We start from the raw sequence: 26,972 nt of genomic DNA, 5'->3' as shown, positions 1-26,972 counted from the left end.
GTTGGATGTCGGAATAGTGGTACGTCTAAATGGTGGGATGTCTAAATGGTGGAATGGTGGGATGTCGGTGTGGTGGGATGTCGGAATGGTGGGAGGTTGGAGTGGTGGGATGTCTAAATGGTGGGATGTCGGACTGGTGGGATTTCGGAGTGGTGGTACGTCTAAATGGTGGGATGTCGGAATGACAGCATGTAACCGGGAATGTGAGCGAGCAAGCGCTGCAAACTAGAATCTGAACGCTGGATGTCACGGTTTTACCTACATTTTACACACTGGACCTTTAAACATGGAGGTTCATTGTTTTCGCTGTTACTGTTTGCTCGGGTAACTCCGCCTCCAGCTCCTCGCGTCATCGGTTCTCAGCTCTGCACCAGTTTGGAGTTGGTGCTCGCTTGGAACTGGTTTTTATAAACCAAGAACCGGTGCTGCGACTCTGAACCAGCTCTGGACTATGAACCAACTCTGGAACCAGTTTGGTGGAAATCGGACTTTGTGTTTCTACCGGAGCCGAGTGCCGTCTGCGTCCTCCGTCACCCGGAGCGACGACGTCCGAGCCTCCGCGTCGTCCACCGACTTGGTGGCGACGAAGGTCACCAGCCTGAGCGGGAACTTGCCGGCCTTCTTCAGGCGCTTGGTGTTGTTCTGGACGCTGACGAAGCAGAGCGTGTTGATGACGCCGTTGCTCATGGCGATGCACTCGATGATGTAGAAGGCCACCAGGGAGTTCCTGTCCCTGGAGACAAGGGACAAGGCCGTAACCATGGAGTCAACATTGGGGGGACCAAATCTCTCTCTTTCTATATATATATATATATATATATATATATATACTGTATATATACCGTACTTTCCGGACTATAAACCACTACTTTTTTCCCCACCCCGGTGTCCCAGCTCTCGTCTCTGCACACCGCCACACAAACGCGCTCCATAACCCGTAATCTTTTGTTTATGACGGTTAAGACTACACAAACACACACGTCGTAACATCGTATATGTTATGTAACGTTATCCACCGCTCCATTTATTGATTTTTCGCTGGCTTTGTTGTAAACAAATGCACATGGAGGAGAGGAGCGTAACCAAAACAGAGGAAAAGCGAGCGGACTTGCACAGTTCCCTACTGTCTTTAAATGTCTCAGCTGGTGCGGTTTATACTCAGGTGGCTCTATAGTCCGGAAAGTACGGTAAATTCACTAACACATGGGATACTTTTTTATTCTTTATTTTTTAACCCTCCTGTTGTCCTTCTGGATCAAATTGACCGAATCTGTTCACTTCCTCCATCCTTCCTTCTTTCCACAATCCTTTTTGCCTCCCTCCCTTCCTTCCTTCCCTTCGTCCTTACTTCTTCCTTCTTTTTTGACCCAATCTGTTCCCTCCCTCCATCTATCTTTCCTTCCCTTTTCCCTTCCTTCTTTCCTCCCATCGTTCCCTTTGTCCTTACTTCCTTCTTTCCCTTCATCCTTCCTGCCTTCCCTCTATCCCTTTATCCTTCCTTCCTTCTTTCCTTCCTTCCTTCCTTCCTTCCTTCCTTCCTTCCTTCCTTCCTTCCTTCCTTCCTTCCTTCCTTCCTAACTTCCTTCCTTCCTTTCTTCCATCTTTCCCTTCGTCCTTCCTTCTTTCTTTCCCTTCGTCCTTCCTTCCTTCCTTCCTTCCTTCCTAACTTCCTTCCTTCCATCCCTTCGTACTTACCTCTTCCTTCCTTCTTTCTTTCCCTTCGTCCTTCCTTCCCTCCTTCTACCCCTTTATCCGTCCTTCCTTCCTTCTTTCCCTTTGTCCTTCCTTCCTAACTCCCTCCCTTCCTTCCCTTCGTCCTTACTTCTTCCTTCTTTTTGGACCCAATCTGTTCCCTCCCTCCCTCCATCTATCTTTCCTTCCTTTTTCCCTTCCTTCTTTACTCCCATCGTTCCCTTTGTCCTTCCTTCCTTCCTTCCTTCCCTTCGTACTTACTTCTTCCTTCCTTCTTTCCCTTCGTCCTTCCTTCCCTCCTTCTATCCCTTTATCCTTCCTTCCTTCCTTCCTTCCTTCCTTCCTTCCTTCCTTCCTTCCTAACTTCCTTCCTTCCTTCCTTCCCAGGAGGGTTAATCAGCTAGCTATATATTGGGTGGGGGGGGCATTTTGAGCATATTTGAATATTATTATGTACATATATTATGGTAACTGCGGCCTTGCCTGGAGATGAGCGTGGGGTAGAAGTCCCGCAGCAGCGCGAAGCCGTAGTACGGCGCCCAGCACAGCACGTAGGCCACCAGCACCAGGATCAGCACCACCACCGTCCGGCGCCGCCGCTGCAGCCGCTTCTTGATCTGGTCCGTCTGGAAGCCCGGGACGTCCTTGAACCACAGCTCCCGGGAGATGCGTGCGTAGCAGACGGCCATGGCGGCCACGGGGCCGAGGAACTCCAGGGCGAAGACGAGCAGGAAGTAGGAGCGGTAGAAGGCCTGCTGGTCCACGGGCCAGATCTGAGCGCAGAACGTCTTGTGGGAGCGGCCGTCGACGTGCGGGTACGTGGTCTCGGACGCCATGTAGGCCGACGGGATGGAGATGAAGACCGGGACGATCCAGACGGCGAGGACCACGCAGCACGCCGTCTGCTGCTTCATGCGCGGCTTCAGAGGGTGGAGGATGGCCATGTACCTGCAGACAGAGGAGATCAATGATCAATCATCAGCAGGTGGATGTCGGAGTCTTTGTTTCATCTGCAGATTTGAGGCTGTTACACGGAAACGATCTGAGCACGATCTGAGCAGGAAACACAAAGGTGGCGTTGCGTTCTCACTTTTTATTCTACATTTAAACGAGCATGTCTCAAAAGTTTGCAGAATTCGATGTTGTCCTTCTGGGTCAAATTGACCCAATCTGTTCCTTTCCTCCATCCTTCCTTCTTTCCTTCCTTTCTCCCTTCCTTCTTTGCTTCCTTTGTTCCCTTCGTCCTTACTTCTTCTTCCTTCCTCTTTTTGATCCAATTGACCCGGTCTGTTCCCTCCCTCCATCTTTCTTTCCTTCCTTTTCCCTTCCTTCTTTCCCTTCTTCCTTCTTTGAACGAATCTGTTCTCTCCCTCCATCTTTCTTTCCTTCCCTTTTCCCTTCCTTCCTTCCTTCCTTCTTTTTTGACCCAATCTGTTCCCTCCCTCCATCTGTTTCCTTATTTTTTCCCCTTCCTTCTTTCCTCCCATCTTTCCCTTTGTCCTTCCTTCCTTCTTTCCTTCCTTCTATCCCTTTGTCCTTCCTTCCCTCCTTCCTTCTTTCCCTTCATCCGTCCTTCCTTCCTTCCTTCCTTCCTTCCTTCCTTCCTTCCTTCCTTCCTTCCTTCCTTCCTTCCTTCCTTCCTTCCTTCCTTCCTTCCTTCCTTCTATCCCTTCGACCTTCCTTCCTTGACCCAGGAGGACAACAGGAGGGTTAAGCCCCAAAAATGCCATCACTATCTAAACGGAAGGCACATCCCATAAAATATTTTGTTGCTTTCACCAGCTAAAACAGGGTTGAGACAGGGTTAAGTCATTTATAGTGTTTTACGATCGTTATGATCCGTTTTTCAACACTTTTACCACTTTTCCAAAACTCCTCACACAGTTACCACATCATCAGCCTGTGAACAATTAACACATTTCTTGTTCCTTTCACACAAAATACACACATTTAACACATCTAAAATTAGTTTTAACTTCTTTTACACACAAGCTCAACTAAGACCAAAACAATTAACTGCTAAATTTGTGAAAGCAATTGAACTGAAGAACAGTTCACTTTGTAAAAACTAATTTATATCCAGTTTTTTGTTTCATTGCTTTTGAAAAACAACATTTCTGACATTCGGAAAAAGGTGAATAGATGATCTATAGATGGTAGATAGTATAACATGTAGGAAACACACTCTGGTGTTGCGGCTCTTTCAGTCACATGAAAAAAAAAGAGACAGAAAAACGAAGGAGAGGAAACAGAAGACCAGGCAGATCAGTAGTGACTTTGTATTTTTTCATTTTTACTGTATTTCTTCTGTTTGTGAATTGCATTGATATAGCCTACGATGCTGATTTTTCTTTCTCTGCAGTAACTTTCAGCTGCTTTACTGTCGACATTTAGTCAATATTTCTCAAGCGTTCATTCTGCAAAGCTGCACAGACTTCATTTTTTGTACTTTTTATGAGTGTTTGCAAAAAAAAACCAAAATTCCTGCATTTAGGCCTACTGAAACCAACAAAAGCAAAATGTGGAGACGTTAAAAGGAAACTACAGCACAAAAGTCAATTAATGATCAATACCATAATCAGTGTTGATTGTAAACCAACAGATCTGACACATGTAAAATAATTTAGTTTTTGTTTTTCCATCAGTTGTCAGTGTTTCTGTTTAAGACAACATAAATAATGAATAAAAATTGACAAATGGGTCGTAGTGATCGTAAAAAACTGTAACATTTTCCTGCAGTTTGATGTTTGGACACGATCAACGAGAACGAGTCGCCGGTTCTTCAGTCGAGGTCGTTGTTTGATGTGATTTATTAAGAGGAGAAGAAGAAGTCGACCGCTGCTTCGTGTGATTTATGAGTCGGTGTCACGGCGACGAGCATGAAGAGCTGCAGAGTCACCAGAGTCTCTCTGAGTGCTCGTCCTTCCTGCAGCTGTTTATACCGGGACGGAGGGAAAGTGACGGATGTGATGGATGAGAGAGGGAGGGGGAGAGGGAGGGGGGAGGGAAAAGTGAGAGGGAAAGAGAGAGAGAGATAGTAAAAAGAGAGAAAGAAAGAGGGAGAAAGAAATAAAGAGATGAAGAAGGAGAGCGACGGAAAGAAAGAGAAGGAGGGAAGCAGAACAAAGAGGGAGAGAGAGAAAGAAAGAAAAAAAGAGAGAGAAAGAAAGAGAGATGGAGAGAAAGAAAGAGAAGGAGAGATAAAAGAGGGAGGGAGATGGAGATAGAGAGAGAGAAGAAGGGAGAAAGATGTATTTGTTTTAACTCTGCTGTCCCAATGCTTTGGCAATATTGTATATCACAGTCATTCCAATAAAGCAAATTGAAATTGAATTGAAAGAAAAAAGAGAGATGGCAAGAAAGAGAGGGAGAGAGAGAAAGAAAGAAAGAAAGAAAGAAAGAAAGAAAGAAAGAAAGAAAGAAAGAAAGAAAGAAAAAGATGGAGATTGAAGAGAGGGAGAGAGATAGGGAAAGAGAGAGAAAGAAAGAGGGAGAGAGGAAATTGAGAGAGAGACAGAAAAAAGAGGGAGGAAGACAGGAAAAAGAGAGGGAGCGAGAAAGAAAGAAAGAAAGAGAAGGAAAGAGAAAAGATTGAGGGAGCTGGAGAGAGAGAAGGAAGGACACAGAAAGAAAGAGAGATGGAGAGAGAGAGAGAGAGAGAGAGAGAGCTAAATAGCTTTAAAGCTATATTTAAATTTAAATTGAGAGAGAAAAGAGGGATGGAGATGGAGAGAGAGAAGGAAGGACACAGAAAGAAAGAAAGAAAGAAAGAAAGAAAGAAAGAAAGAAAGAAAGAAAGAAAGAGGGATGGAGAGAGAGAAAAAGGAAGGACACAGAGAAAGAGAGAGAGAGTGAAAGAAGGAAAGAGAAAAGAGGGATGAGATGGAGAGAGAGAAGGAAGGAGAGAGGGAGGTTTAGTCTGAGCTGGGGATGTGATTCTGTCTCAGTCGTCTGATTTACAGCAGACACACGAACACAACACGACGGAGGACGTCTGGTCTCCGTGACGATGGTGATGGTGGTGATGAAGGTGTCAACATTTATCACTCAGAGGAACATTTAGACCTGCTGCCGTTCTCTGGTGGAGGACGGACGGACGGTGGCCTGCAGGGGTCAAAACGTCTTCCTGAAGCTTCTCCTACTGTGACGTCAGCGATCGATAGCCTACCTGGTGGGAGGTTTGAGCCCACTATGGGTCTTAAAGGGATACGCTAACTTTTTTTTTTTTTTCGTGTCTTGCCTCACTCCCGAGTCCATGACCAGCAGATAGACACCATCCTTTCGACTGTGCGTGCAGTAACCATGGAGATAGAGCCGTATCGCCCGTAATTAGCTTAGCTCAAACACTGGAAGTGTATGGGTAGTGTTAGCCTGCCTCCACCTAAAGTCACCAGAGAAACTCTTCAGCAACTCTAAACGGACCGATCTTCGTCTCAGAGCTGACAAAACTCTCCGGTAAGGCATCTTGAGCGGTCAAATGCCGCTAACGGGACGAGATCGGTCAAAACGGAGGGTTCAAGCAAAGATGGTTTATTTTGGTTCAAGCTAGCTACATCGAGGGTAGGTTAGCTTCCTATTTCAAAGTAAAAGCACAAATTCTATCGTCATGGTTTTCTGTATGTAAAGGGCAACGGGTGTTTCATTTTGTGAAATAAAACCGCAGCTATCCATGGTGACACTCTGCATTGTGGCTTGTCTGTGAAACGCGTTCTTGGCAAATGTTTCCGCTGTCGTCCGTCTTGCGGCAGTCCAAGAATTTCACCTGTTGTGTGTTGTTGTGTCTGATCATACCTCTTTTCCACCAAACTGGTTCCAGTGCTAGTTCGGTGCTTAACTGGTTCAACTCTGGTGCCTCCAAAGAACCACTTTGCTTTTCCACTGATCAGGAGTCAAGTCAGAGCCACACTCTCCACCCAGGAGCTGTTCCTGTCTTTGCTGCCTGCTACAGTTATTTTTTAAAATTTATTTATTTATTTAGCCTGCTACAGTTATAAACGGACCTGAAAATTAAAACCTGGTCCGACCTGCGGGTGTTGAACACCGGGCCCGTCGTGGAAGCACAGACTAGGCTTTTAATTAATGATAACACTAAACCCGGCTGAAAAAAAAGAAGGAAAAAGCAGCCGTCTTCGCCGCGACCGGCAACTACGTTTTGACGGCGATATGTTTTGATATGAGCGAGCGTTAGCTGCTGTTAGCCACTGCTTGTAGCTCAGCTAGTTAGCTTCAACTGTGTTTACATCGATAAACAAACTTAAAGCAGTACTAAAGAACTTTCAGTTTTGGTTGAGTTTGGCGGCGCCTGTGGACCAAAGCGGTAGTGTTTTGCCTGAAGGAAGACTCAATTTCCCATGAACACTAGCGTGAAGCCCTGTAAATATCCTGCATTAAAATTAACAAAAGACATCAAAACTAAGTTTCTGTTTCCAGTGGATCATTTCAAAGTGAAAACACAAACATAATCCATTGCTAAAGTGCCGTTTTGCCTGTTCCCTCCTTGTTGTGACTCGCAAAAGTGAAAGTGAAGGAAGACTCCATTTCCCATGAACACTAGCGTGAGAGCAGGGTTCCTACCATGCTCCTCAAAGCTGCTTAGAGCCAGAGAAAGAGATACAGACCCCCTCAGGCCACGACAGAGGTGTCATTCAACTTGTTGTAAGTCGATGTATCATCACAAAAGTTATGAAAATATTTTATGAAGGTTGAAAAGTTCCTTAGTGCTGCTTTAATACGTAGCGATAACGTGTCTGTATCCACCTTTTTCCGAACGTCAAAAATGTAGCCTGTTTTGCCGGTTTTGCTCTTCCGGTGGAATTTTATTCTTTTTATTATTTTATTTGTTTCCATGGTTTCGGTAGTCGCGGTAAATGCATGGATTTTTTATTTTATTTTTTCCAATGAAAATCTGTAAAACGCATGGATCATCACACCAGCTTTTAACAGTGGATATCACACAAACTGACATCCGTGTTAAAAGCCAGTGTTAATACATCCATGCGTTTACAGCAACTATGACAACGACTGAAAACCATGGAAACGTAACTGTACAATTCCACCAAACCGGCAAAACCGGCTTCCGGGTTTGACCATATATGACGTTCGGAAACTTGTGGATATCTTAGCGCTGGTCTTGTTGCTAAGGTAACCCTGCTGCCAGCCCCTGGAAGAACCGGTTCTCAGCTCTGATCCAGCAAGGAGTTGGTGCACTGTAAAAACTCAAAATCTTTCCAAGAATATTTGTCTTAATGTCTCATTTCTAGTCAAAAATTTTGTGAAAAACACATTTTCACTTGAAATAAGTAGAAAAATCTGCCAGTGAAAGCAAGTTTTTTGTGCTTGTAATAAGAAAGAAAAACTTGCTCCACTATCAGATTTTTCTACTTATTTCAAGTGAAAATCTGCTTGAAAGAAGTTAAAAAATAAAAAAAAGTGACTAAAAAACTACCGTCTCCATGGTAACCGTGGTGGGAGCTGACTCACCTGTCGACGGCGATGGCCAGCAGGGCGTTGGTGGACACGTAGAGCGAGACGGTGCGCAGGTAGTTGGTGGAGGCGCAGAGCAGCAGGCCGTGGTCCCAGGACAGCTGCTTCACCACGTAGTAGTCCAGCAGGAAGGGGCAGCACACGGCCGCCACCAGCACGTCCGACACCGCCAGGTTGGCGATCAGCAGGTTGGTCAGGTTCCTCAGCTGCTTGTAGCGGGCCAGGCTGCCGATCAACCAGGGTTAGTACAGTTTATACTAAAACTAAAACCAGCAGTGAAAGAATTATTTAGTAAAATGAAATAAAAAAAAAAACGAGAACTAAATAAAAACTATAATGAACAAAACAAAACTAACTGAAACTAAAGTGAATGTCAGATACCTGACAACCCGAAAGCTAGACTAAATAAAAACTCAACTAAATAAAAACTAGTCAATTCCACAAAAATAGAAACTAAACGAAGACTAAAACTAAATAAAAACTAAACTAAGACTAAAACTAAATAAAAACTAAACTAAGACTAAATCTAAATCAAAAGTAGTAAATTCCTCAAAAATAAAAACTAGACTAAGTAAAAACTGGTCAATTCCTCAAAAATAGAAACTAAACGAAGACTAAAACTAAATAAAAACTAAACGAAGACTAAAACTAAATAGAAACTAAACTAAGACTAAAACTAAATAGAAACTAAACTAAGACTAAAACTAAATAAAAACTAAACTAAGACTAAAACTAAATAAAAACTAAACTAAGACTAAAACTAAATAAAAACTAAACTAGACTAAATAAACTGGTCAATTCCTCAAAATAAAAACTAAGACTAAAACTAAATAAAAACTTGTCATTTCCTCCAAAAAATTAAAAAACTAAACTAAAACTGCTTCATCACTTGTTGAACTAACTAAAACTAAACTGAAATAAGAAAACAAACTGAAAACCTAAATCAAACTAAAAACTAATGAACATGTAAAGCTAGCCGTAGCCGTACCAACCTTGCGATGAAGAGACAGTTGCCGACGCCGCACACCAGCATGATGCCCACCAGCACCACGGCGATGACGATGTGGGCCACGAAGAAGGCGCGGCCCCGCGTGGTGTCCGGGACCTCGTCCGGAGGAACCTCGTAGTCCGGGACCTCGTCGCCCGACAGGAAGTAGTCCGTCAGCGCCAGGCTGCCGTTGGTCCGGTTGCCCATGGCGATCAGGTGAGCATGCTCAGGTCTGTGGCGTCAGAGAGACACGAGGAGGTGAAGCGTGAAGAACAGACGCTGTTGAGAATTTATTTGTTGAGAAGACATTATTTCAGAAGAATAAATAAATGATAAATAAGTTAATGAGTTAAAATATAAATTAACATTAAAACAGATAAAAACAGTTCATATGTTGAATATGTGGTTAAAGCAGAAGTAAGTGATATATTTGTGTTAATATAAGTCTTAAATAGTTATATCTTCCGACAGCAATCACTTACATAGAGTGTTTGGACTGAAACACGGGTCTGTCAGTCACTCTGCTCTGCTCTGAGCCCAGGAGAAAACTTTTCTCGTATCCTACAAGTTTTATCCAATGAGGAGAGAGAACGGCATAAAGGGGCAGTCCTCTCTGTGTGTGCAGCCAAGGGATGCGCCTGAATGTGGTGACGTAGGGACGAGGACCAATAGATCCATGACGAGGGCGGGGGCTGCTAACTCCGTCGGCTGACAAGACGTTATGGTGCGTTCAAGGCAACTCGTGTTTTTCCGAACTGTGAAGTGGTACCAGTTCGATCTGGTACGAGTTCACGGGTCAGAAGTTACGAGTGGCCGTTATAGTGACTTTCACAGGTAAAACAGGTCGGAGAAACACGAGTGGGTTGCCTGGAACACTACAAAGTCGTAAGTCGTGACTTGAAGCTGTAATTTACGGTTTCAAAAGCCTGCCTGGAACGCAGCATTAGCGAAAACGACCGGATCGCTTACTTCTGCTTTAACATTAAAACAGTTCATATGTTGAATATGTGGTTAAAAGGGAGACTGCATTTCATTTGATATGGAGTTACATTAAAATGGACTTCGTTTCCCATGATGCTCTAGGAGCAAGAAGGTAACGTAACGTGATTACGTCAGTGTTGTTGTTGTATTAGTCAGCCATGTTGAACCTTGCAAACTCGCACACACTGTATGTTTTTCTCTTTTCTTTTTTTTTACTATTATCAACTAAAGTACCTTTGCATGGAAGAAAACGTCTCGCTTCCTCATTTTTTAGTTTGAAGTTAAATCTACAACAGACGCCTGCAGATCTCATCTGTATTGTAGCGACAGAATGAACTATAGAGCTGCAACTAACCATTATTTTCATTATTGATTCATCTGTCGATTATTTAAACGATTAATCGATTTGTTGTTTGGTCAATAAAATGTTAATAAATGTTAAAAACATCAATTGTCCACAAACCAAAGAGATGAGATAAGAAACAAAGCCTGAACTTTGCCCGTCTTCTAGGCCTACCTATTTTAAATTATAACCAATTTTTATTTTATTATTTAATGTTACATTTAAATGCCTGATAAAAATGTATCTTCCATAACTTTATCCCATCTGCTACTATTTGGTGTTGTTTTGCTTAATGTGGAAATCCTAAAGAGTTAAGGTGGAAGTGGAAATCCTGCAGAGTTAAGGTGGAAATACTACAAGAGTTAAGGTGGAAATATTGCAGAGTTTAAGTGGAAATACTACAGAGTTAAGATGGAAATACTAATGAGTTAAGGTGGAAATCCTGCAGAGTTCCTCTTTAATAGGAGACAAAATTAATAAACGGCCTCTCAGTGCAGGACGAGATATTAAACGTCTGAAATGTTTTGAGAGGAAGAGAAAAGACTTCAATGAATGAATAATGGTTTGTGTAAAGCGCTTTGGGTATCATGGAAGTTGCTTTATAAAAACCAATTAATTATTTCTATTATTATTATTATTATTATTATTATTATTATCATAAATGATCAGATCAGAAGTTTTAAACATGGGATTCATGGAGAATGAACTCAGATATAGATTTTAAAAAGCTGGAAAATGATGTTTAACAGCAAAACAACAGATCATAAGGCGGCACACACACACACACGCACACAGAGTTGTGTTTCCAGTTTCCAGGTTACGGTGTCAGCTCCCTGTGAGATTCGGCCTCAGGTTGGGGAATGTGACACTGACCTCAGGTCTGTTCTGATCTCTGACTGTAAACAGCTGCTCACACATCTGTAAATCACCTGATAGACTCTTATAGACCTCAACTCTTCTCTGCTGTGACGTAATATAGGTGAAAAAGTTCACAAAGACATACTGTAAAGAAGATCAATAAGAATATAGAACGAGAGATGATAAAAACAATATATGATAATGAAATAGCCTATAAGTTAGTTTTACACATAGTTCATCAGGTTGTTTAATAACTCATGTGTATAATTCATTATTATTGATAGAAGCAAACTGAAAACTAATAGACTAATAATAATCATAATGACGCAGCTCTTTGTCTCCATCTGCTGGTTACAAACCGCCACTGTCACAGTTTTTATTGACAGTTTATTTGTTTGATTTTATTCTATTTCTATATCTGTGATGATACTTTGAAATCATATTCTATCAGTTAATTGATTAGTTCATTAAAAGAAAACGAATTGATCCCTTTTTTAAATGGTTGAGCATTGTTTTTACAACAGTTTCTCCGTCACAGTGAAACTCGTTTTGTTTTTTCAGTTCTTCAGATTCAACAGAAGACGCAGTTTGGTCTAATAATCGCATATCGACATGATAAATAATGTAATTTGATTATTGAATATAGCCTAGTTTTTAATGAAGACATGTGTTTTCTGAGCCCGTGAACGCACCGCGGGACCGTGGACTGAGAACCAGAGGAAGGATGAAAGGATAATAATAATATTTATGATGATAATACAGTAGTAATTATATTAGCCTAATATAATAATATAACAACCCGCCACACGCACACGGGGACACACGTGCAGAGCCACTTATTCCTCACTCAGTGTTTCCATTCAATCACCTCAAACAGAAAATAAATTTAGGTTCAACATGGAAAAATAAAATAATAAAACGTGTGAAACCAGAGAATAAAACATAGGCTATATATATAGCCTACTGATCAATAGTCACACTGATATAAAGGAGGAGTTGATCTGATACGGACCTGAAGCTGCTGCTCCACGCGCTCTGCTCCACTCAAGTGACGAGAACGCGGACAGGCGCGTTCACGACGTACAGACATTTAAAAAAAAAAAAAAAAGGAAAAAAAAAAAGAAATTGGCTTGAAAATGTGAAACATTAAACAAGAAATGATCAAGAAATAGAGTGAAATAGACTGTGACAGGTGAAAACTCGGCTGTTGGGACATGAAACACACTTGGTAGTTCATCATCACTAACATTAAAATCACCAAATAGAGATAGATACATAATTATCATGAGAATACCAATAGGTTAGATTTCACATCTTACAACACAAAACAATTATAACGTTTAAAATATGAAATAGCCTAATGATATTCGTCGTATCATTATAAAATAATAAAATATTATTATAAGCTTTTAATTTGAAGGGCTGACCAATGAAACTCAACATGGGCGGAGGTAAACTGTGACTGCAGGCTGGTGAAGAGAGGGACGCTCATTTTGTCACTTGACCGTCATTGTACCAGATTTACAGACAGCTGCTAGAGAATAAATAAAACTGAATTAATAAAAAAAAGAAGAAAAAGAAAAGAAAAGGAAAAAGCAGCCGGTGGAGCAGAGAGGCGGGGACAGACAGGAGGAGCCGCGGTAACAACCACAGACAGGTAGGCTAACGACCGCTGTGTCTCAGGTGGGTGTTTGATTGACAGCTGTGGTTTTGTTATGCTAACGTTGGAGCCGCTGTAGCCATCGTGATGAGCTATAAACTATCTAAGACCACCCCAGTGTGTGTTTTTATTGAAATATAGGCTGCCTCTCGGCCATAGACTGTTTGCTCCCGGCCTAGAAAGCGAAGTGTTGCTAAGGTAACATAGAGCAATTGCTATCTCGCAAGCAGAGCGCAGCTCTCATTGGCCGATTACATGCTGCTATTTCAACATTCACCATATCGTCCTGCTTTAGGCTACATTGTTTTAACATCTAGGTAAAAGAAAAAAAAAAGATTTTCTGGGATAAACGGGCAGATTACATACGATTCTTCTTCTTTCTGCTCCCTTTTGTTGAGATTTGGGAGGTTTTTGTTTTTATTGTAGCTTATTCAAATGCAAGATCATTTTTCTGACTGATTTATTGCCCGATGCCATGTATCTCGCTTTCTTTCCCCCGCCCTCCGCCTGTTGTCTTTGTTGTCACTTTGTAGCTACTCCACAGAGCGCACATGGCTAATTAATATGCACGTGCTGACCATATATGGTTGTGTCTAGGCATTCCAGGGGTGGAGTATGCTGTGTGTTCAAGTGCGCACCATTCTTGGATCCAGTTTGATTTATCAATGATAAATTGCGGAGAGTTGTGCACGCACAGTTTGATAGATCTGAAAAAGGTGTAAATATTTTGGGTGTCTTTTCGCCGTAGGCCTAAGCAAAACATTTAGTAGCAGCAGTTTTACACTGCTTACTTACAGTTTTGATAAATGAGGCCCCAGGCCCTAAGCCCAGAGCTCAGACGCTCACAGCTGCAGCTTCTCATCCGCAGCGCTGTCCGTGGTGCTGAAGGTGACAGGTTAACTTGACAAACAAACTGCAGCATAGTTCTGTTTGTTTATCATGCGTGTCAGTTTTGTTTGCGACTTGATAGTTTAGTTGTTGAGATTAAGAACATCACTCAAACCGGTGATAGGCATGCTGAAAAGAAAAAAAGAGAGAGAGGCGCAGTTGGGTATCGCAGCTGTGTAAAAAAAAAAAAGATCACGTGTCGGAATAGCGGCATGTCTAGATAGAGGGATGTCGTAATAGCGGGATGTCTGAATAGAGACATGTCGGAATAGCGGGATGTCTGAATAGCGGGCGGACCCCCATTGGCCAACCCACAGCATGTGACCCCGTCTCCCACGCTCTCATTGGTCCGGCTACTTTTCAGTTGGAAAGCCCGCGAAAAGTACTGGATCGAGCTAGAGAGGAGCAGAGGAAAACAAAAAGGAGGTATGTTCTCGGTTTTATTATATTCACCTACGGTTTTTCCTATTGTTGATAGACATTGGCCGTGATGACTTTATTTATAATCATCACGTAATTTTAATGAGAACAATACGGACGAGGTTTTAGCTCCTACATTTTCACTTAAGCAATATCACACTCGAGGTCGTGCTGTTGTACTGTATATCCGGGCTGATATACAGTACAACAGCACGACCTCGAGTGTGATATTGCTTTTATACAACAGTGCTACGAGCGCATTTTAGAACGGTAATAAACTACAAGAGATTATGATTTGTTTGTTTATTTAATCATTTATTTAGCTCCGCCAACAGAAATAGTTCCGCAACTGGAAGGGAGACAAGGCTGTTGCCAGGCAACACATAAACATTAAACTAGCTAGCTACTAGCTACAAGCTTTTCCACCGAGGCAAGGCAAGGCAATTTTATTTATATAGCCCGTTTTTACAACCAGTTTGTCTCAAAGGGCTTTACATGGCATCGTAACAACATCCTCTGTCCTTAGACCCTCACATCGACTGAGGAAAAACTCCATGGAAAACCCTTTTAACAGGGAGAAATTGGAGAAACCTCAGGGTGAGCAACAGAGGAGGGATCCCTCACCCAGGACGGACAGACGTGCAATAGATGTTGTCACAGACCAGAAAACAGTTTACAGTTTATGTCACAGAATGGTGACATAAACTGGGTTGTTGGGCCCCCTGGACGGTCTGATGGGGGGCGGATAGCAATTTGAACACATTAGCACGATTTAGCGCATATGTTTATTTACCGTCACAACGCGACCTGTCCATGTGCGTGTGTGTGTGTGTGTAAGTGCATGTGTGTGCGCGAGCTCGCGCAAGAGAGAGTTGCGGCCGCCACAGACTCATTTATTTGTTTATTAATGGTAAACGGCGGTTGATAAGTTTAGTTTTACGCATTTTTACAAGGGGTGCACGATAACTATTTTTTGAAACCGATAACTTTCTGCTTCCAAAGACCGATACAGATAACCACCTGGAGATAAGAAAGACTAGTGAGGACCTAACATATATCAATCAATCAATCAATCAATCAATCAATCAATCAATCAATCAATCAATCAATCAATTTGTTTATTTCAGGCATGTCAATTTAAATCATCATCATCACACTTCATCTTAGTTCAAATAATACAATACACATGGCTAAAAGGGAAAGCGGGAGAAGCAAAAGCTGATCTAGTCCCGCCCCCATTACACACAGAATAACAAATATTTATCATAATCTTTGCTTGCGTGCATTCCATAGGTAAAAAAAAGAAAAAGGTGAAAGGATTTTTACTAGGCCTGTTCCATACGAATGAATAACCTTTTACTAAAGTAAATAAGGTTCAGTTGTTGTTGTTTTTTATCTCAAGGAAGAGAGAGAGAGAAAGACAGACAGACAGAATTTGTGTGTCTGAGTTAGAGAGTGGGAGAGGGAGTGTGTGTGTTTGTGTCCCGGTGGCTTCTTACTGTTAGCTTTATGTTGCTAGCGTCTTTAGCAGCGTCCTCGTAGCTTTAAAAACTCTGTCGGAGCGATGGTCATGTTTCAGGTGACTGATAAGGTTTGAAGTATTAAAGTTCGCGCTATTTTTCCCACCTCGTGGAACTTGCTTGGAACATTATTACAAATATCTAGCGACCTGTCTTCTTTATTACTGTCCCACATTACCGCCGTCATGTTCTGTGTTTACAAATGTACGCATGTTGTGCTGCATTCACGTGTTGACGTTCCCAGTTCCCGGTATGTGAGCCGTTTTTCCCTTAGACATACATGTCCATGGTTCTTCCGATCTTTTCATGTTCATATTTCTATGGTTTATGTGTAACATAGGTTAAATACTGTGGATAAGATGTTGATATCAAGTCAAGTCAGCAACTACCAAATTTATGGCCGAGTTGACCAGTTGTTTTCCGACATGAGGGAGTATTCTGATGATTTTTTTCAGTCAGAAATTTGTTTTTCCGATGATACCTAGGCCACTTGAATGCAGCATTCACTGCAGGCCGTTCACTCCGGTGAATCGCTCTACTCCAGTGGTGGCAGTAGTAACATTTTCTTTATTGTTAATCTCGCAGGTCTATTGTCATTCTCATCCAATAGTCTGTGTATGAGTCTCGTGCAGCAGGAAGCTTTGCGCCGTTTGTGTAGTGACAAAAGTCAGAGTGCAAAAAAAAAAATAAAACAGTTTCGTCCCGACTGCGTCCCGGGGGATATGGATTCCCTGGTGAAAAATTAATGTACTAAGTGTACTAAAATTTAGCATACTTTTGTGTACTTCAAGCCGCACTAATCATCATTATATTTCAAGTGTGTTTAAGATTAGTTAACTTGAAGAGTGCTAAATTGGAACAACTAATTTTGTGTTAAGTATATTTAAGTTGTAATTAAGTTGTAGAAAAGCTCAACTTAAAGTGTATTTAGTGTACTTTTGCGTACTAAAGTGGAACAACTTAAAGTATATTTAGTGCACTTTAAGTACATGACATTTCATGTACTAATATATGCCTAATTAGTTAAATTAAAGTGTACTTTGTTTGTATTACAAGCACATTAAAAATTAGATGTTGGTGTCTTACAAATACATAAGCTTTATATTTGCAATATATTCTTAATGTGTTAATAATAAGCTCAATTATACTTTTGGCTTATTTCAATTACTAAAAAGCATACTTTGCAGTTAATAGTCAATATACTTTATCATTACTTTGCTATATTACTTTCTACTTTGCAGACTTAAAGACTTGTGGGACCACTTCCAAGTGAAAAAAAATATATTTTTAATATATTCAAAGATCAGTACAATACAATAATGCTGTACTTTAAGAATATGTGTAACATTTGTGGCATTACACCAACATTCCATCAACAAAAACAGGTAACAGTATGGCATGGCAAGTAAGGAATCATGAACAATCAAAAACAACACTCCTTACATTTCCTAACACACTCACACTCACTCACACACACACACACACACACACACACACACACACACACACACACACACACACACACACACACACACACACACACACACACACACACACACACACACACACACACACTCACTCACTCACTCCCTTTTTTCTGGCTGTAATGCTCATTGTTGCACTTTCTTCTGATGGCCGCACGCACATCAGACACAGATGCATTTGGAAACTCCTCAAGAACAGCATCTGTTGACCAAATAGACAGGAGATACTGTAAAGTCATGCAGCATACTTAGTAATTTTGCAACAGTACATCAGAGGCCTATTCCAGAAAGGAGGTTCAGCAAACTCTGAGCGTTACCCGGTTAGGTTAGGTAAGTCGACTCTGTGGCAGCTGCACTGACAAAACTCTGAGCAATCCATGCTTTTTGCTCCCAAAGCAAAAACCAATCAGATGCCTTCATGTCTACTTCACCTATGTTTGCGGAATGGAGAGCAGTCTGAGGAAAGGGGCTGGGACATCTGACTTGTGTATTTTGACTTGTGTATTTTCAAAATGTGACCTGATATAACTGTATTTCCAGATCTCCAACCAATCTTTAACCTGCAAACTGATGAAAATAAAAAGGATGTTCTGGGAGCAGCACAGCAGCACGTCAGCTGTGACGTGTAGCTTGATATTCGATGTGGAGCTGGTTTGAGAATATTGTTCAGACTGATGAGAAGCGGTTCCATTCAGCTCAGGGAACGAGAGCTCATCTAAACAAATCTAAATAATCTCCCTGTTGTAAAACTATGAGAATTATTTATTTTTACTTGATGCTGTTGAGAAGGAAAGCACAGCCCCTGTCAGACTCAAGGTTTCATCATGTAAACCTGCCTGCCAGCAGGTTAAGTTCACAGAGTCAGTTACCATGGTGACAGTCACAGTTTATTCAGGAATGGAAAACCCAGAGTTTTCATCATCTCAGGATTTTCACATAACCTACTTTCTGGAATACCCCTCTGGAAACTCTGAGAAATTGTTATCAGTATAATATATCAATATTGCTACCAGTACATAATCCAACATGTATTGAATAATTACTGGTGATCTGTTTCTTTGTGGTCTAGCTGCTACAGAAATCACAGAACCTTTTAAATAGACTACATGTGAAACAATTACATACCAGTAATGGCCTGCACTTTTGTAATGTCAAGTTGTGTTTTGGGCGCCCCCCCCTTCCCAGATTTCCCCGTCAGGGTTGATTCTGCAAGGCCTTCCTTTGTAAATACGAGGACAGCCAGCTCCTGGGCAAAAATGGTCATCCGAGACCTATTCACCCGCTGGAAGGCCCTCTTTGTCACCATCACAGTGCTGCCTGCCAAGGAGTGCTGCATATGGGAGAGAAAGACAGGGCAAAATTGACAAATTATCTCTAAGTACTTGTTGTGTCAAAACCTGCATCACTGTGGAGAGAGCCACAATCCCTGATCCCTGACACTCCAAACCTGCAGGGGGCAAACACATCAGTGTTGAAACCCCAGGTAAGAGGAAGGAAGTGCCTGAGGGAGCACATTCACCTGTGTACCCATACAGGAAGCATGGTCTGAAATGTTTGGAACTGGCTCAGTCAGCTCACTTGCCTACTCCTGGAGACACCTCACAGCTCCTGATCGATAATTAAAGACACCACTGGTATAGTAGAAGCTTAATTTTGGAGAGCATGCTTCCCAAATGTTTTGATTGTGTATGTTTGGTGATGCAATGGTTGAATATTTGTTATATTATTTTATAGAAGTACTTTGGTACTTGTGCTTTTGTCACTGATACTTTAATGATAACCTTTGGTGTAGCTTTGTTACTTTAATTATTAACCTTTTTGAAGTGATTTGAGTTAAATTAATCTGAATAAGTTTTCATTTATCAAGTGAAATTAACATTTTTATTATCATTTGAGGAATGAACAGACATCCAAAGAGTGCTATGACTATGGCCAGTGGTGTTGAGGTTCGCACTGACAACAAGATAATTCATATGACTGACTTGTGAAAAATACAACCTACAGTATTAAATCTCATAACTTTATTCCTGTCCCAATTACCAACAAGATGATGCTGCCAAAGACAAAAGGTCCCTAGTGAAAATATAGAATTCTTTATGAATGACCTGTCAAGTAATGAATACGTTCATCCCTCAATTATAACATACCATTTCAATGTCCCTGTCCACAGGAGATGACGACGCCGCAGATGAAGGGGTCCCCCCGAACAAGGACTTCAATGCCCGGACACACTCCACACACTCCCTCATTAATTTAATCATTTCCGGCAGGTCTAGGTGAATGAAATAATAAGTGGGAAAACATTTGGTTTGTCAGTTAGTCAACATTATGGTACTTAAGTTCAGTACAGGAAAATAATGTCGAAACACCCTGAATCACATGTGACATGTGTGAAATTATTAACTTTATACCAATTATCCAAAAAATATACTTTATTTAAAGTGACAAGTGCATCTTTTTAATAGCAGATACATGACGCACATGTAAACACATGTTTCCCCCACCATTAAATTTTTTTATAATTTCTTTTATAAAAGATAAAATATAGGCTGCTATATATAATGAGCTCCTGACGCTCAGCTCAACGGGTGAGGAGGCGCAGACAACTCTCAGCGGAGACGCTCAGAGAAGTAAACAGCAGCGGATCAGTGTGACCTCTCCCTCCGTACACACGCTCTGTTCTGATCCAGATCCACTGGACTTTCAAAGTAAAGCTGACGCAGCTGAAAATTAGTTAAATAGTGAAAGCGGGCCACCCCGCCAATAGAACGGTAGGGGAAACACTGCACACTACCGTGTGGCACAAAACATTAATGAAAGGTCTTTGAAAATGATTATATTGTTGAATATATTAAATAAAAATGCTTAGTTGACATGTTCATGAGAGCTAAAAGGACTTTATGTGTAAATCTGATATGAAACTATTATGAGATTAAGTTTTACATGCAGTTGGGTGTAAGATCTCTGACCTTTGCCTGACCTATTCATTCCATACGATTTACTTTTATCACAATCATATAATATTTAGTATAAAGTACTTGCCGTTCTCTGGGCTGGGGAGAAAACCAGCTCTTCATCTGAGGCATGGTCCTGAAAATTGAAAAGAGGAAATAGCTGTGAAAGCAATACAACAGAGAAAGAATTTGTGTCTGAGTACACAAAAGCTAGGATGACTTACAATGTCATGCCGTTGTGGACTCCCTATGTATGTGGCATCATCGGAACTGGGACTGGATGGCAGTGGTAAAAGCACACGTCTTGCTGCCTTGTTAATCTTTGCTCGCTTTCCCTGAAGGAAAATGTTTATATGATAGAAGTAGGAAAATTATTAGTTATATCATGAAATTTGACAAGTGTCAGAAGGACACCGCAGATTTTGCTGTTGTAAACAATCTAGACACCTGCTCAAGAAAAAAGTACGCCTCACCCCATGAACACGTTGTGGAGATTCATCCTCAGAACTGCAGTGTTGATCTTGTGTGTCAAGGGCCCTCTTCTGAGACAGGGAAGTCTTTAGGTTTAACACCTGGTCCCTGGCTGCCTCTTTAATCCTGGTTTGCTTTGCCTGTTTATGACATTAAAACAAAGACAAGACTGTCATCACAAAGTAAAGTTCTCATTAGCATACTAAGCCTATTCATCATCATGCCTTCTATCAAATGGTGGTGCCCCACCTTTTTTTAAAAATGTAAATACACCACTGCATGTTGATATCTTTACATCATGTTTAGCTAATATGTGACTTTATATGGTCTCCTTTTAGTGCATACATTGTGCTATGTACATTTCCATTGCACACCTCCTATTTCCTAACTGCACTTCCTCTTTTAATAGGCCAGCGGATCAGACACTAGGCCGTACATTTCTTAATTTAGTTTTGTTATTGTTATTACTATCGTTGGTTTTAAAAATCATTAGGCTACTCCTAAAGCAAGCAAACACTTATTTCATATAGGCCTAACAAACCTCTGCATTCTTAGAGTAATTATATTGATTATACGAGTCCATTACCTGCTGTCATAAGAGGCCAGTTCATGTGATCTCAGGACACCACAGCTTTTGCTGTTGTAAAAAATCTAGACACCTGCTCAAGAAAAAAAGTACGCCTCACCCCATGAACACGTTGTGGAGATTCATCCTCAGAACTGCAGTGTTGATCTTGTGTGTCAAGGGCCCTCTTCTGAGACAGGGAAGTCTTTAGGTTTTGTAACACCTGGTCCCTGGCTGCCTCTTTAATCCTGGTTTGCTTTGCCTGTTTATGACATTAAAACAAAGACAAGACTGTCATCACAAAGTAAAGTTCTCACTAGCATACTAAGCCTCATTTAATGCAGGATAAATTTACACTACAGAAAACAGAAATAATATAATCAGCATACTGACAGACAATGGAAGCAGAGGTGGGGCATGAGTGGCAAATGACAAAGCCTCGATAATCATTAATCATGATTATAGATAATTGATTATATAGAGAGCACACAAAGGAAAAATTTCTCATATTGCGTATCTTGCAAAATTCTTGCTTCTTGACTATCTTTGATCATTGATTAAATACACCTAAACTGTTTTAAAATTCAAGGTTTAGTGATGCCTTTTTGCTTCTTTTTATATAGTTTTACATCGTTAATTTCTGCCCAGTGTTGCTTCACTACATCCTACTGACAGGTGTAAAAAAGCTCAAAGATTTTGGAAAAAAAAATTGATTTGGCACACTGTTATTGATTGAACTAGTGGTTTCAAAGTTTGGGGGATTTTGCCATCCTACCGAAAGCTTTGTGCAATCAGGTTCACCTTTTAGATTTTCCCTTCAGATTTAGCCTATTTGTTGTCTCTGTATGTGAAAATGCATACAGTAGGCTAGTTGAATCTAGACATACCTCTAGCAGTGCAGCGGGGTCATTCCTATGTTCCCACATTCTAAGAACCACTGCCTTGTTATCCACTGTCTTGTTTTGCACCTGCTGTCTATACACTCTGTCCCACCGACTCAAATTCCTAAATATGTTTACATGTAATAACAATAAAAGAATTCTGACTTCATATTTCATTTATTTTGCGCACCACACATATTACTTGGTGACAATAACAATATATAGATCGTACTGGATACTTAAGAGGTAGGCTATAAGTTACACCGTGGATAGATTAGATTTGGGATTTTATCGTCCTTTGCAAGGATAATTGTTTCCACCTACATACATTTACCATTTTGTACACATAACATCACACCCATAGACATCTTTCCACACGTATTCACACTGAGGTGTCATTGCATCTGAAATGTGGGAACATAGGGCTGTGGGAACATAGACATGGAGCCCTGGCAGCTACAACAACAAAAATGCTGCAACATCATGATGTTTCAGTATTACTCATCTAATGTTGTCAAATGTGACAATATCAGTCAGATGGAACAAATCAGTAAAAATGTACTCTGTATGTAGTTTAGCAACTACTGTAAGGAGATCCTTCACCTGCTACCAGGCCATTGTCCAAATAATAATTTATTCTTAGCAATTTTGCCTGGTTAAATGAGGGTTAATGAATGAATTAATAATGAAATAAATATACATAACATGAGTGGGATTTTTTATGCATGATTTGTAGTGTTTTTGCTTTGCTTCACTGCTTTTTACTTAGGAAAACTATTTTAATTTAACCTCTACCATAAAAAGAGAGCACCTGAATGTGTAGCTAGTAAAAGTAGTACAAGTTGCACTCACCTGCATTGCCTTTTTAGGCCTCACTACCTCGGTCTCACACATTTTCTTTTTCATGCGGACTCCCCTGCTTTCCTCCTCGGCCCATATATCCTTACCGAGAATGAACAAATTCTTCTTCGACACGAGGTCTCTGTAGGAATCTGACGTAACGAGAAGAATAAATAAAATTTCTGCCAAGACATTCACAAAAAATAAACAGTTAGCTGCTAGCTAGCTGAAAAGGTTGGCAAAATAATAGGTATACTTGCCTCCAAATAACAGGACCTTAGCAGCCACCGTCCTCGATGGTTCTTTTCTCGTGGGCCATTTTATTTCAATCCAGTTCGCGTCGTCATCAAGGTCCGGCTGGGCGGCCACTTGGGTGAACTGGTCGCTATCAACAATGAGCGACGTACTTTCCACTTTAAGTGTTTTATCAAATAAGTAGTAGATGGCGAATTTGAATGACATTATTTTTCACCCTCTATAACCTGTCCTGCAAAACTGTAACCTGCTTTCAAGCGAAGCCAGTGACCTCGCGCTCGACCTCGCGCTCAGATGCAACGGATGACAATGCCCGCAGCTCTGATTGGCTGAAATTGAAAAACGAAACCAAAATAGATGCGCTTGATTGTTCACGTCAGAGACTCGGCGCCTCTTTTTTTTCTCTTCTTGTGTTTACACCAATTTTAGCTGGGAATTTGTGGGAAATAAATCATCATGCCAGCAAAACGAAACTTAAAGAGACATTTGAATTCTGACGAGACTCAACCAAATACGCCAAGAACAACTAAATATAGAAGACTTCAAACGAACCAGGTAAAATGCTGTGGGCTACAACATACAAAAAAAAGTAACAGTGCACAATGCACATACTGTAGCTTACTGTAGGAGCCAACTCGCAACAATGTAGCCTGGTTAAAAGCCGTGGTTGGGGGGGGGGGGGGGGGGGGGGGGGGGGGCAGTTGCATGCATGGTCACAGACATACACACACACATACTGTCCATGCTCCAACTGTGTTATATTTAAGTAAAAAAATAATGAAAACAATACTGTTATGTGGTCTGTATTAAATGAATGCATTGTAGGCCTATGTCCTTGTGTGCTTGTATGTTTTTCACCATAAATAATTTATATGAGATGTCCAGAACAACATACTAAAAGCCCTAAGGAAATATGCTTACTGTATAAAGTCTATGGTGCCGATAAGCCCTGACAACAATACACCCCAATGGGGCTATTTTTTCACTTTACTCGTATCACAATGAAACTTTACACAATGAAAGTATCCATGAAATGTAACATTTTTTGTATAACAAGTTTCTTTGAAAATGACTTTGAATATGCAAATGAGCCTTACACTGCCCAAAATACACCCGAATAGGCTTTTTCCCCCCCCTTTACTGCTATCACAATGAAAGTATACATAAAAATTAAAAAAAAATTGTATTTCAGGTTTCTTTGAAAATGAATTTGAATATGCAAATGAGCAAAACACTAATGGTATACGCCCAAAATACACGCAAATAGGCTTTTTTCCCCCTTCACACCTAACACAATCACACTTCACACAATAAAATGTACATGAAAAGTAACATATGTATTTCAAGTTTCTTGGAAAATTAATTTAAAATATGTAAATGAGCAAAACACTACTTGACTTATGGCCATGAAGCCACAAGCAGCAAAAACAGGGGCCAAATAACTAACACATTCATGTCCATTCAGTAAGTTAACCTACACAATCTGAGTGAAGTCAATTGCCACACTTGACCTATGCATACACACAATTTGATGTCACTTGCCACACTTACCGGGGTCACTGGTTGCCACAAAATACTTATATTGATGGACATATTATGCAAAACTCACTTTTTCATTGCTTTAGTATGTGTATTTGCATATCCAGAGTGCCTTCTCACCCCTTAAACGTAAGTTTAAGGGTTGAGTCAATGTCAACATTTTGTAAACTGCCATAGTCAGAAAATGTGTCTCTTACAAGCCGTTTTAATTTCACCCTGCTTATTACATTATTACTTATACTATATAATATACTATACTATAATACTTATTACAAGCCGGGTGATGTGAATATTCAAGCCCACGCTGACCAAAGCATGTTACTAACATTACTTTTAGACATCAAGGTACCATGTCAAGAAGCAGAAATGAGCAGAATATGTCTCGTCTCCAGTTGCTTTCTAAACTCCTTATTTTCTTTTAGAGAACAAGCCTTACCTAACGACTTTCCCCCCAGTTTGCAGAGAACATCAGAAGAAAGTCAGAATACATTAAAGTCGTTTCAACGACTGTGTGTGATCTTATGTTAAATATGCTGTTATGTTCAACAACATATGAGCGGGACTAAGTAGTAAGTTATTTGGCCCCTGTTTTTGCTGTTTGCTGCTTTATTGCTTCTTGGCCATAAGTCAATTAGTGTTGAGCTCATTAACATATTTAACATTAATTTTCCAATAAACTTGAAATAAAGAAATGTTACTTTTCATGTATACTTTTATTGTGTGAAGTGTGATTGTGGTAAGTGTAAAGGAAAAAAATAAGCATGGGTATATTTTGGGCGTATTACATTAGTGTTTTGCTCATTTGCATATTAAAATTCATTTTCTAAGAAACTTGTAATACAAAAAATGTTACTTTTCATGTCTACTTTAATTGTGTAAAGTTTCATTGTGATTGTGAGTTAAGGAAAAAAAATAGCCCCATCGGGGTGTATTGTTGTCTGGGCTTATTGGCACCATAGACTTTATACAGTAAATAATGATGAGAATTAAACATATTTCCCCAACTAGGATTTTTTAGGACTTTTAGTTTGTTGTTCTGGACAACTCATATAAATTATTTATGGTGAAAAACCTTCTGTTAAAATTAGTTCTATTTTTGGGTCCAAAATGAGCTAAATTGACTGGACTACTTGTTTTTACATGAAAATCATTTTGTTATTGACTATACGCCAAAGACTGACAGACCCCAAACACTCATTATAGACTTGTATAAATTGTAAAAAAAAAAAAAAATAAATACATACTATATCTTCTGACTTTTACTGTGACTTTCAGTGGGAAAATAGGATATTAATTGCTTGCTACAAAACCACAATATATCTTTGGTATTCTATATTATAATATCCCAGCTATAAGATCAGCCTATCTGATGGTTAACACATTTCTAAAAGACAATATTACTTCCAGTATTATATCTTCATCCTAAAATGTTTGCCCAAGTCCTCAAGGGTAATCATACATCAACATTAGTAATAGCTAGTGCATAAAGCGGCTGTGTTCTGTTTGCTTATTATCTTTGTTTTTACTGTATCCACAGAAACAGAGAAAATTAGTCTACAAGAAATTTCTCGGTACATCTTCAGTTCCAAGAACATCCCTTTACAGAAGAAAAGTAACTAAAAAGGTAAGTTCAGGAGAAAGAAATGTTATCTATAATAGCAAATGTATCCCATTTTTATGTCCCAATGTTCAACCATTAGTTTTAGATCACTGCAACTGCACTTAATTGCTCTACAATTTGTCTCAGATTTGTCTTACAGATCATAGTAATGCAGATACTTACAAAGAAGTGGATAGAGAGAGACACGAGGACAGAGAGGAAGATGATGGGAGTGGACGTGACGACAGAGAGGAAGATGATGGGAGTGGACGTGACGACAGAGAGGAAGATGATTGGAGTGGACGTGACGACAGAGAGGAAGATGATGGGAGTGGACAGGAGGACAGAGAGGAAGATGATTGGAGTGGACAGGAGGACAGAGAGGAAGATGATGGGAGTGGACAGGAGGACAGAGAGGAAGATGATGGGAGTGGACAGGAGGACAGAGAGGAAGATGATGGGAGTGGACAGGAGGACAGAGAGGAAGATGATGGGAGTGGACAGGAGGACAGAGAGGAAGATGATGGGAGTGGACATGACGACAGAGAGG

At 40.6% G+C, this 26,972-nt stretch overlaps 1 protein-coding gene across 1 annotated transcript; it reads right to left on the bottom strand.

The window, feature by feature from the left end:
• Window positions 1-498: 498 nt before the first annotated feature.
• prokr1a (prokineticin receptor 1a) lies at window positions 499-23,490 on the bottom strand (the record flags this gene model as incomplete). Its single annotated transcript, XM_083978859.1, has 7 exons — window positions 499-733; window positions 2,176-2,640; window positions 8,173-8,400; window positions 9,168-9,395; window positions 18,589-18,647; window positions 23,041-23,180; window positions 23,289-23,490. 7 exons carry the CDS (start codon window positions 23,488-23,490, stop codon window positions 499-501), a joined length of 1,557 nt encoding a protein of 518 aa, XP_083834985.1.
• Window positions 23,491-26,972: the final 3,482 nt, after the last annotated feature.

This window comes from Trachurus trachurus, assembly GCF_905171665.1.
Source record: "Trachurus trachurus genome assembly, chromosome: 1".
Lineage (NCBI taxonomy): Eukaryota > Metazoa > Chordata > Actinopteri > Carangiformes > Carangidae > Trachurus > Trachurus trachurus.
This window is presented reverse-complemented; position numbering and strand designations above follow the sequence as displayed.